This window comes from Theropithecus gelada, chromosome 9, assembly GCF_003255815.1.
Source record: "Theropithecus gelada isolate Dixy chromosome 9, Tgel_1.0, whole genome shotgun sequence".
Lineage (NCBI taxonomy): Eukaryota > Metazoa > Chordata > Mammalia > Primates > Cercopithecidae > Theropithecus > Theropithecus gelada.
Window position 1 is genome coordinate 92,628,031 of NC_037677.1, and position 12,324 is coordinate 92,640,354.

General features: G+C 44.1%; 1 protein-coding gene across 5 annotated transcripts in view; it reads right to left on the reverse strand.

Moving 5' to 3' along the window:
- Window positions 1–12,324, reverse strand: part of BLNK (B cell linker) — an 80,425-nt gene that overhangs the window by 10,878 nt on the left and 57,223 nt on the right. For all 5 annotated transcript variants that reach the window (XM_025396897.1, XM_025396899.1, XM_025396898.1 and 2 more), the window contains 5 exons: window positions 7,535–7,604; window positions 5,576–5,603; window positions 4,730–4,772; window positions 2,255–2,339; window positions 1,786–1,817 (listed from right to left, as the gene is read on the reverse strand). In XM_025396897.1, coding sequence (XP_025252682.1) covers window positions 1,786–1,817; window positions 2,255–2,339; window positions 4,730–4,772; window positions 5,576–5,603; window positions 7,535–7,604 — 258 coding nt within the window. The remainder of the gene's footprint in view (window positions 1–1,785; window positions 1,818–2,254; window positions 2,340–4,729; window positions 4,773–5,575; window positions 5,604–7,534; window positions 7,605–12,324) is intronic.

The window sequence follows — 12,324 nt, forward strand, 5'->3', positions numbered from 1 at the left end:
CATTCCGGCTGCTGGGCTGGAAACAGAGGGTGGCAAGAGCAGAGTGGGGGAGGCCAGTTCGGTGTTCTTGCAGGAGATGACAGTGGCTTGGACAGATCACATGGTGGAAGTAGTGAGAGTGGTTGGATTCTGGATCTATTTTGAAGAAATAGCTGGAAGGCGTGTGAAGAAGGCAAATGAGAAGTCAAGGGTGACTCTCAAGGTTTTTGACAAGAGCAACCAGAGTTGTCCTTTATTAAGATGGGGAAGTCTGCAGGAGAAAGAGTTCTGGATGAACTAAGTGCTTCAGATAATAGTGCCCTGGATGTTCAGAGAAGGCAGCCAACATTGTAAGAGGAGGGGGCAGTGAGGGCTTGGCAGGCCCAACAAAGATGGGCCAAAAGGAAGGGTGTATTCTAATAGGAGGGGAACAGTACTCCCAGCTGAGAGCAGCAAAGGTGAGTAAGCGAACAGACTTTCCCTAGGTGCACAGTGCAGGGCGGTTGGTGGTTTCCGCAGTTCTGGCAGTTGGAAGAGTACCCATGGCTAGTATTCTCTCACACCCGAATGTGCCAGGCCTATTCTGTTTTCAGCATGTGCGCACCTCGTCCTTTCACCAGCTCTTGGTGGAAGGAGCTATTATGCCCATTTTACAGAAGAGGCCTTCTCAGACCACCCTGTCTGCAGCAGCAGCACCCCCTGCCTCCATTACTCTCTGCCACCCACCCCTGCTGCTGTGCTGTATTTTTCTTTATAGCACTTTTAGCATTTACCTGATATGATATTATTTGTGTGTTTATTTTTACTATCTGTCTCCTTCAATAGAATATAAGCTTCATGAGAACAGGGTCTTTATTTGTTTCGTTCATCTTTGCATCTCCTGTGCCTAGAACAGTGCCTGGCACGTGGCATATGGTCACTAACAACTGAATGAATGACTAGGGTTGAAAAACAGTAAAAGGTATAATAAAGATTTTTAAATAATGAAAATAAATTTCTGTAGTCGAATCATTTTCACTTTGTGTTGTCAGAATTAAAAAAAAAAACTAGTAAAGGTTTCATTTATTTAAGATGAATATTATTAAAAATCTAAAAAGCCAATTTATGTTTAGTAAAAAATGCATATAAATTTTTTGCATGTGGACAGTTACTGTTTATTTAAATGGATTTAAGCTTGATTATTTTGGAATATATGCCAAATTATCTACGTAAAGCAGAGCTTTTTTCTTCCTTTTTTCCCACATTGAGTTGAAGGCAAATTAAGGTTTGGGCAGTTACATTCTGTGAGCCTGACTTATCCAATTCATATATTTTTAGGGTGATGTTTGCCTTAGAAAAATTATCCAGATATTTGCCATATCCTCTTTTTAGGGTACCTTTTGTAGATACGTTTTGTGATCTTTAAAATATATTTTAGACTTAATTTAAAAGGGTATTATTTGTTTAGAACCAAACACTATAGCTGGTGCTTCCCATACATTATTTTACTTGATCTTCTTATTTTGAAAACAGCTGTATTGTTTTTGTAAAAAAAAAAAAAAAAAATGTTAAAAAAGGATGCATGACCAGTAAAATATTAAATCGCTACTAAAAAAAGTAAAAATTGCCTCAAATATATTTACTTTTCAAAACAACTCTGTGAAATAAACATTCTTGGCCCCATTTTACAGGAAAGGAAACAAGTGGGAGAAGATGCCAGGATAACACAGCTGGAAGTGACAGTGCTGTGTTGGAACCAGGCCTATCGGACTCTAAGATCCAGCCTCGACCACTCCCTGATACACTACATGGCTTCGTTGTACTTACTTGGCAGAGGTATGGGTTTTTGGTGGAGTTGTCTGCAAGGAAGAATTTCAGATAATTAAAGGACAAAGCACAATATGAGTAAGTTTGACTTTTTGTTTACACTGATGATGCTGTGAACAGGCACATCACAAATAAATCAATACAAATGGCCAATAAAATATATCTAAAGATAGAAGAGGCACCAGAACCTTAAAGGTAAGTAAGACTCTTAGTTTTGAAAAAGGAGGAAATCATGACTAAAGTATTGTATTTTAGTCAAGTTCAATAATTAACCCAATTAGTAGGTCTCTGCAACTCTACACAGTTATTTTAAAGTTGCTTAACACCTTTTAACATGTAATTGCAAAACAATGAAATGTTGGATTTTTACCTAGCATGACAAGTCAGTGTCACTGTGCAGTGAAACAATGCACATGTTAATTCCTGCAGCAACAAGAGGAAACCGATCTTTAAAGGAAAGCATTCTTACTTCTGGGCGGGAGGAAACACTGGTGACTGCATAGCTTCTTGTCTGTGACTTGACCCTCGGTGGCGTTCAGCAGGTATAGGTTTTTCTGAATCAGGAAAATTATCATATTAGGATTAGAGTGAAATGTCTATCCTCATCCCAAAACCCAGCAACATCAGCTGAGAAGAACCAAATTTGATCAGAAGTCTTCTCAGGAACATGTCTTTTACTGGGATGCCATGGATCTGTGCACTTGCCAGTTTGCTGAGGTACTTGTGCTTCTAGGACCAGGACTCACTCCCAGCAGTGTTATAGGTACATCCTACCACCTCTGCGTTCATCCACTGGCAATGTACATACAGACTGAACCCACAGGCCCTGAAACTTTAAGTGTGTGAGTATAGGTGGAAGCCAGAAGATGAGAACATTTTAGCCACCCTCTAAACAACTCACCCTCTACTTTCCATGTGGCCTCCACACAGGTGGAGATAACACCCTGGTGGGTCTTGATTAGTCATAAGACATGGTATAAGCAGTGTGTTACTGATAAGAGGCATACTACTGAGTTCACAAATGATCTCTTTTTGCAAAATTAATTGGATCAAATTCAAGGTTATCCCTATATTAATGTAAATCTCACTTGCATTTCACTGTGTTTTCCTGAGCAGAAGAGGAAAGGGTGGGAAATGGGCATAAACCTGAAGTGTAAGAAATTTATGTTGAAGCCCATGGTGAACTCTACTGCTGAACCATTCATAAATGTGATCATAAATTATTTTAATACTTTACTCTCCCTCAAATTTGCCCTTGGGGAGTAGGTTGTGTTAAAATCTTGGTATGTTCATGTGTGAGTCTCTGCATGGAAGAAAAGTCTGAGAACTACAGAAACCCCAAAGAAATAAAAGTAGTAAGAACTCAAAGATTCAAATAAATGGTAAAAAAGACGTCAGGGTTTCTTACCATTCAGTGGTGCACTAAAGCTTGGAAACCTTGAACCTCTGAAGATTGTATTTTGAATTTGTGGCAACTTACTTTAAACCTCTATGTTAGAGGTTTTGCTCATGACGTTAAAACTTGGTAATTTCAGAAGGAGAAACAATGAACACCTTAGGTCTTGCCAGCCTATAAGCTTTGACCACATCTGCTTTGCCTCCGCCATCCTGAATCCTTCCTAGACTAGTAGAGGCCAGTCCCTCGCTTTGCATTTGGATGGCAATTGCCTATGCTCTTGAAATAAATAACAAAGGAGGGGGCATGCCTGGCAGGCTCCTGTACTGGGAGCCCTTTGAGAATGAGGACACCTAAGCAGCAGGGGACATGCCATGGGCCCCGCTTCTCTCCTGGGTTTTGGAGGCTCTTGTAGCCAAGAAGTCTGCACAGGGTCATACTTACTTCCTACAGATGCTCAGAGCCCCTGAGGTCACTATCACTCCACAACCCGGACTCAGCAGGTCTGAGAGGCTGCAAGGAATGGAAGGACAGAAAAGACAAAAGCCTCAAAGGGAAGGCAGAAGAAAGCAATATGGCAGGAAAGGGGTGATGCCTCAGAAATAGCCTAGGGAAGCAAGATGTGGGAGACAGGATGAAAAAACCTAATGGCATCATTAAAGCAGAGAGGTGAGTTGTAGTGCACGCTCAGAAAAGATCCACTGTCCATCATCAGAGAAATGAGAGCGCTTTATGTAGATGTACACACATTAACTCAGGGAAGGGGAGAATACTCACTACATTTTTAACCCAGGGGATCTTCAAGTATGGAATTAAATGGGTACAGGGCAGGAACTTCTATATAATGTTTTAAGTGTTGATATTATAGATGATTCTTCTATTTTTTCATGATAATTTCCAAACACAATTTTTTTAAACATGGGCAGTTTCTAAAAATATATATAAGATTTTTGAGTGATGATAAAGGAAGAAATTCTAAATTACTCAGGAGGCTGAGGCAGAAAGACAGCTTGAGCCCAGGAATTTGAGACTGCAGTGAGCTATAATTATGCACCACTGCACTCCAGTCTGGGCTACAAAGCGAGACCCTAACTCAAAAAAAAAAGGAAGAAAAGCAATTGAAGATATACTAAGAAGACAGACATTTGAACTTTGAAAACATTATCTTGAAAACTTAGCAAAAGAATTTGTTCAAATAAACAGATTTTTAAAATTTTCATTACTTTAAGTAAGCTATTAGTTCTAAAACATGTGAATAGCTCTACATTAGTTTTCAAATCTATGTAAGGTCCTAGCACTATTTCCTGGCAAGTCATATCTGTCTGCCAAGAGGCAGGTTTTTGCATGCATTCTTTAGCCTACTCTAAAGATGCTAAGGTTCTGAGCTAGTTTTGCTGTTCATTGCTCATTACGAAAACTATTTTGTTTAGAAAATTGAGTTTCATGTTACAATTGCCCCCAAAATAATGTAATAAATGTGTATATACAAATCCTTAATTAAAATAACTTTTAGAAGATGTGCTCATCCTTCAAAATAATAGATTTTACCTTCACAAACACTTGAAGTATTCTGTTGAGAGGCAACTGGAGTCTATGTAAAAGACAAAAAGGCAAGGATATTCAATATAGCAGAATGTGGAAATAAATGTCAGAGCAATATTATTAAAATAAATATTTTGGGAGCACTTTTCTTTGATGCATTGCTATTCTTTCAATCCCAACAACAATTACAAACCCACAGTCCCTACCCCAACCTTTGCGTTAAGCAACAAACAGCTGGAAGGAGCAATGTCACTGCGGTGCAGAAACCTCCCTGCTTTGTCAACAGGGTTGATGGAAATCATGACCCCCCAGCAGCTGCCACATAGTAGCCCATGTACAGCAGGCATCTGACATCTGCTTTGGTCTCATGACCCCACCTTCCGTGTGTTTGCTAAATGATTGTAAAGGTCAGGCTTCACAGTAGGGACTAGGCCCAGGTGGGCTCCCCTTACATAGTGTCGTGGCCCAGGTTCACCATGTTCTGGCCAGAATCTGAGTTTAGTGAGGCCTATGTGTGCCTAGCACAAAGGTCTACCATTAACTGTGGTGGGGAGTGGACACAGGGGCTTCCTGTGGGGAGGGCAGGGAACCTGGCTGCCCCTCTGATCTGCTGCACACACTCAGTGAAGCTGCCGGGATCAAGTGAGGATGAGCTCCTTCTATGCCCCAGGGAGGGGCATCCTCCCTGGCTACCTGAGGATCTGAAGCTTCTCTTGGACTGCTTGGGCAGCAACTTCAGTTGCTAAGATTGCTGTGTGCACCATAGCTGGAAGCATTTTCAACTTTAAATAAATGGATAAGAATAAACACTGCAGGAAATATGAAGCACTTTTAAATGCAAAATTAACTTACTGTCTTCAGTGGTGTCATTGGTTTTTTCCTGGGGAATAAAAAGAGATGAGCTTTGTTAAAACATAACGAAGACAAAATGGAGCTATTTACCATTATTTTAGTCTCAAATGTAAGCTAGAATTATGAAAGCGATACGAGTGTGTAGAAGACTATCCTTGCAAGGTGGAGAGGGATGGAAGTGGGATTTAGTTATGATCCTCCTAGGCTCAGACAGAGTCTGCTGACAGATGGGGAAGGGGTCAACTGGGGATAAAGTAGGGCACCAGTTGCCAGGGAATCGGCAGAACTGGACTCTTGCACCAGTTGCACTAATTACTCGGCGGGTGACCTTGGGCCTCTTTGTCTTGGGTGTGAGGTTAGATTCCTCACCTGTCAACTGAGGACCGGGATCAGTATTTTCAGTGTTTCTGTGGAGCCCCCTCTTCCCCAACAGCTCCCTGTAGGGGTTACTGTCCAGGACAGAGGGTAGAGGTAAGAGAGTGGTCCAGCAGGTGAGGTTGCAGCCGCGCTTGCCCGCTCCAGCTTCCTCCCTGTCTCTAGGGGCTGTTCTCCACTGGTCTTCTGTGCAGGCTTTCTTTCAGAGAGATCCAAGACCAAAACAAGTTTGAAAACCACTGATGTGTGGTCCTGAAGGTACTTGCCTGCACTAACATTCTAGTTTGCAAAATGATTCAGGTTCTGGAGCTTCTGAAAGTCGGGGTGTCTTGTGGAACACTGTAAGTCAATGAACTCAAGATTCCAATAGAGACTGGAGTCTAATATTGATAAGGTTGTATGCTCCTTTTCTCTGTGTTAAATTTCTTAATTTAAAAACCCTCACCATGTCTCTCTCTTGCTTTGTTTTTGGCTGAGAGTTGAAGTGTGGGGGAAGAACACAAGAATTCCTGAGCACCTGTAAGATGCCTGGCACTGGGTTAGGCTCCTCACTTGTTATTTAAACCTTACAGTGACATTTTAAGGTGAGGAAACTGAGGCTCAGAGAGACTAAGTAACTCGCACAAAGTGATACAGCTGAACTAAGAGAGACGTGTGCAGAGTTTTGGTTAACAAACTTTCAACATGGAGGCTTTCTTTGGTTTACACAGAGGCAGAAATAAGATTAGAGCCATGCAGGCCAGATTTAGACATATTTAAATTTGCTTTCCAAATAACCTGTTGAGCCAACATAATTTTATGGGTGATGTTTGTAATATTAACACATGACAATCCTCACCTGACTGTTTACAAAGCCCTTCTAAATTCAATAAGAAAGAATGACTGTCACTTTCGAGAGGAACCTCAGTGGTATGGCTTTGATGGAGCACCCTGGTCTGACCAGCACATGGTATATATCTGCACACTTATTTGTAGACCGTAAAACTGAGGAGTAGAAAGTAAAGACAAAATCTGCTAGAGATTCTGAAAATGATTCAGGTGCTGGAGCTTCTGAAAGTCGGGGTGTCTTGTGGAACACTGTAAGTTAGTGAACTCAAGACTTAACTAAAACTTCACAGGAGGAAATACTCCTATATTTATTTATTTATTTATTTATTTATTTGAGATGGAGTCTTGCTCTGTTGCCCAGGCTGGAGTGTGGTGCTACAATCTCAGCTCACTGCAACCTGCAGAGGTTCAAGTGATCCTCCCACCTTAGCCTCCCAAGTAGCTGGGATTACAGGTGTGTGCCACCATGCCTGGCTGATTTTTGTATTTTTAGTAGAGACGGGGTTTTGCCACGTTGGCCAGGCCAGTCTTGAACTCCTGGCCTCAAGTGAGCTGCCCACCTCGGCCTCCCAAAGTGCTGGGATGAAAGGCCTGAGCCACCGCACCTGGCTCGTTCAATGTTAGCAGGGCTCCTTACTCTTGGTGCAAGTTGCAGCCTGCCATGGGGAGAACTTCTAATGAAGTCAACAGGGCAGTGGGGTATCGCCATCCTCATTCCCCAGACCTCAAAAGCTGCTTCCTGCAACAGGTACTTACCCAGCCCGTGGCAACGGGGATGGCGCAGCTGGTGAAAGTGACTTGGTTTCCCAGGCCCCACTGTTTCGACCTGCACAAACATATACACTACTCAGTCCCCAAGTCCTGAACCAGGGGCTGATGGTCACAGTGAGGCTGGCCTTTCTGGCAGGCTCAGAAATATTCGCACACATTGTGTTGCTTTCAGGTAAGCACATATAGGTAGTTATATTGAAGCTATTAAGGAAAACCTGTGGGCAAAGGTGATGACACATTTTAAAAGTGTTAGTGTATAAACTCAGAACTGGGATGGGGATTAGGGACTCCACCTTAACATTTCTAAAAGACCTTCCCCTTACCCGCACCACCCCCCACCCCCTGCCCCATGGGGCAAGTCCTGAGCCCACTGATTCTGAGAACTCAGTGAGGACTCCCACAGAGGTCCTTGAGGAAGGGAGCCAACAGCTCACACCTGCATCTGTGCACACTGCACAAATGTGCACGGCAGAGGCGCCCAGAGACAGAGGCTCCAACCCACCACTCCTGACACAGATCTCAGACACTGCTCCCTTATAAGCACACTTAAATACAGTAAATGCCTCTAACTTCACATTTGGAGGATATTTACTCATTCATCTCTGAGTTCTCAGGGCCTTTGCCCACAGGTTTTCCTTAATGGACAAATTGAGACAAGTGCAGTCTGCTGCCCAAATCTCATCTTCTCAAGTCATAGAAGGGACCTGAAGGGTCTTGTCCCCTGCACCCAACCTCCCTTCCTGTACCTGAAGATAGATGCCAGACAATCGTTATGGGGGAGGAAGTGAGAGAGAGGCAGGATGGATCTTTACCATGGGACAGAGGGCAGGCCAGGAGGGGAGAGGCCAGAACTGAGCCAGTCCCCTCAGCATCCCCTGGCTGCCTCAGACATGATGCTCACCTGCTTGGACACCATTGCTCAGTGAGACCAAGGGGGCTTTTCATGAGGCTCTTCATTAATTTAACTGAATAAATGTTTTGTTAAGAACTTACTACACATATAAGTCCACAATTCCCCCCACTTTTTTTTTTCTGGGTCTTGTTCTGTCACCCAGGCTGGAGTGCAGTGGGGTGATCACAGATTATTGGAGGCTTCAAACTCCTGGACTCAAGTGATCCTCCCCACTAAGCCTCCTGAGTAGCTGGGACTACAGGCGTGCACGACCACACCTGGCTAATTTTTTATCAAGATGAGATTTTGCCATGTTGCCCAAGCTGGCCTTGAACTCCTGGACTCAAACCATCTACCTGCCTTGGTGTCCCAAAGTGCTGGGATTACAGGCGTGAGCCAGGGTGCCCAACCTTCAATTCCTAATGGACTTACAGGGCATACTCTGCAAGTACAGGCTGGACCTGCTGCCCTCAGTCTGTACTTTCTTAGTTTGTGAGATAGAGCACAGATAAGCACACATTGAAGTAATAATCCATTACCAAGGATTATCGAGGACTTGGTACATGTAAAGCCCTTGAAGGTACCGTGTTAGGGGCAGAGCAAGAGGTGAAGAAGCAGACATAGGACTCTGCCCTCTCAGAATTTATAACAGGGAAGATATGTGCACCCCCGTATCATCTCATCCAAACACAAACAAGAAAAAGAAAAGGCGTCAAAAAGTACTGAAATAGAGACCAGGAAGTTCCTTCCCATGTGTGTCACTGGAGAGAGGCCCCCAGGCTTCCACTCAGAGCCCACTGACTCTTTTCCTAAACCCTCATGGGTGGGAACAACAGCAAAAAGTGGGTGGTGTGGATTGTACCCGGTGGCCTTCCCCAGCACCCCGGGAAGCAGTGCCCCCTCCATGACAGCTCTGTCTTCCACGGCACCTGAACTGGGTCTGATTTTTTGAAACATTTTGGAAAAGAGATTGCATTTGGAATGTTTACATTTCATGTGACAACATGAAAACAATAAACTGAAATGTCACCGGAATGTGTAGCAGGAGTCTCACTGTGTTTAAGTGGCTGGTGTATCAAATTGAATACTTAAGACTGACACTGTTAAAGTACCCTTGACTACTCATAGAATTTGATGGAATATCTTGGGGAAGCGGAACAAAATCTTGTCTGAAAAATAAGGAAGTAGAAAGAAGGTCTAAGTCTGAATTTCTCACTTCTGAAATGCTGAGGGCTCATTTGACCGCTATATTATCTTTGTCAGACCTCCCGCCTGGCTTTTCCACTATGCTTCCCTTTCTTGCATATCTCAGAATGGTCTGCCAAAACCTTCCTTTCCCTTTCCCTCCCTATAAATAACTTCTGGTGATAAGAGGACAGCATGAGCACTGGTGGAAAGCCTATGGTCTTGCCTCAGGATGACAGAGTTCTAAGGAAGGATGGAGCATGTCTCCTCTGTTTCATGGGCCAGTGACCCATGAAACAATATCGTTCCCTGAGAATATCTGCCAGAATGGTCATGGATCAAGGCAGGTTGAACAAGAGATTCTGAATAATAACAATAATAATAACAAAGCACTAGCATTTTATGAGTGCAAGTTATCTATAGTGAGTCACTTAATTCTCATGATGTCTACTCATGATACCCCTAGGTATAGGTGCCATTTTATCAGAGGAAGAAACTAAGAAACAGAGATGACTTCACCTGTTCAAAGTCCAGCACCTAGCAAATGTCAGAGCCAGGACCTGAACTATTTCATTTCTTCCCCCCACCCCCCGTAGGTGCTCCCACCTGTATGTGACAATCACATAACCAGGACATTATTTTCTTGTTTAGATTTCCTTTCTTCATCTGATGTCTCTAGTATTAAAATACAGCTATACCAGGTTAATAGCAAACTTATGAGTAATAAATCCAGCTGGTTAATGCCCCCTTGGTGATTCTTTAAATATTTAATACAACCAGTGTTTGAGGACTCATTCACCCTCTCAACCAACTGACCCCTCCTCAGTCTCGGCATCTCCCCTGAGCCAGATCCTGGGGTAGGCCCTGGAAACAGCTGTGAGCAAAGAAAGACAGAAATCTCAGGGCATGTGCAGGGCACTACAGGGATCTGCCCCAGCATGGGGCCAGGTAAAGCCTCCTGAGCAACGACATTGAAGGCAAGGTCTTCAAGGAACTTGCAGGGTACTTAGGAAGCGATTAGACTGAGACACAAAGTAATTAGGGAATAAGTACGGGCTAAGTGTAAGGGGGAAGAGACTTCCTGCAAAGGAGAGCTCTCTGAGGGCTACAGGAACCAGAGGAGGCTTCCTAGAGGTGGAGGCCTCAAGCTGGGCCTTGAAGGATGGGTAGGATTAGGTGTCCTAAAAGTGAGAACACAAAGACCAAGAAGCAAGACCCATGAAATACAGGCTGATTGGAGTACTGGGAGTGTTTTAGGAACAGGAGGTCCTTGTAAGGCAAGTAGAGCTTTGTAAGAGGCAAACACCAGATATTAGTAATCTATTTCTCTAAAGGAGGGTTGAAGTCTTCATTTATTTATTTGTTAAAGGGTTTTCTGTTCCAGTAACAACAGCCCTCATCCTGAGTTATCGGGAGTTAGGAGTCTCCATTTCGGCTGGGGCCTAAGCAACCTGGTCACGATATTTTAGATTGGCATGTTGACCTTTGCCTCCTGAGAGGGTAAGATGAGCTGGCTAAGATGGCTCTGAGCTCCACTCCCCATATATAAAGCGCTTGTGGGTTCTGAGGAGAGGATAAGAAAAACCAGAACTTGTGAAGAAAGTGAATAATTTCATAAGAAATGAGTCCAGGAAAAGGTTTTTAAAATAACTCGACTCTTCTTTCATTTTCTATTAAGGAGCCTGTCTCTGGAAGCAGAGCTCAGCCTCTCAATGACTTGTGTTCAGCTCTGTGAGAGAAGAAAGTGTGTGTGTATGAATACGTGTGTGTGCGCACGCGGGTGCGCATATGTATGCCTAGGGGAGACGGACGAGGGAAGACAGAGAGAGGAAATGCCCGTGAGAATGCTGGAGAGCAGGCTCCTATACCTCTCTGTGCTGTTCATGGGGGTCATGGGTACCCCTCAGTGTCTTGGGCTCAGCCTTGGGGGTTGCCAAAACCTGTAGGAGCAACCAGGAACATTTATGGTTTGGTGGTAGAGGTGACGTGGCAAAAACTAGCTTTGTGGTGAGATGAAACTGGTAACATCTGGAGGAGTTCAGCAGCTCAGTCCTTGTCACTGAGGAGAGAGTTGAGAGGCAGGGGTGTGGCCGCTGGACTGCTGCAGATGAGAAGGTACAAGGTGGCCGAGTAAAGAAAGCCCGGACTAGGGTGGTCACAGCTAAAATGGGACAGCAAATTCAGGAGAAATAAAAGCAGGATTTGGAGTACGTGGCCTGGAGGCTGTACACATTGAGAAACAGGGGTGCCCACAGGGAAGGGAGGAGTGAGTTTAGAGTCCTGCGTGGGAGCATCAAGGTGTTCCGAAGGGAAGTCAGGTCGGGTTGGATGCCAGGGAGTTACCAGTGTAGACTTGAGACATGAAGCCAGATTACTCGATGAACCCTACAGAAGTGAAAAATCATTCTCTCTCCTCAGCACTCAGTGTGTGCCAGGCACTCATTAAGAGTTTCACATGCAGCAGAATTCTCCTGTCACAGAGTAGCGGCTATGAGCGCCATTTACAGACAAGAAAATCTGATACTTGGAGAGGCGGAGTACAAGCTCAAGGTGGCATAGCTGGTGACGGGGCACACTGGGGTTCCAACCGAGGGCTGTCTGGCTCAAAACCAAGCTTGTAACCATCATGATGTTCTGAAAGAACTGAGGGTTGAGGGCTGAGGGCTAAACTCTGGGACCCCCTCAGTCAAGGGAGGGG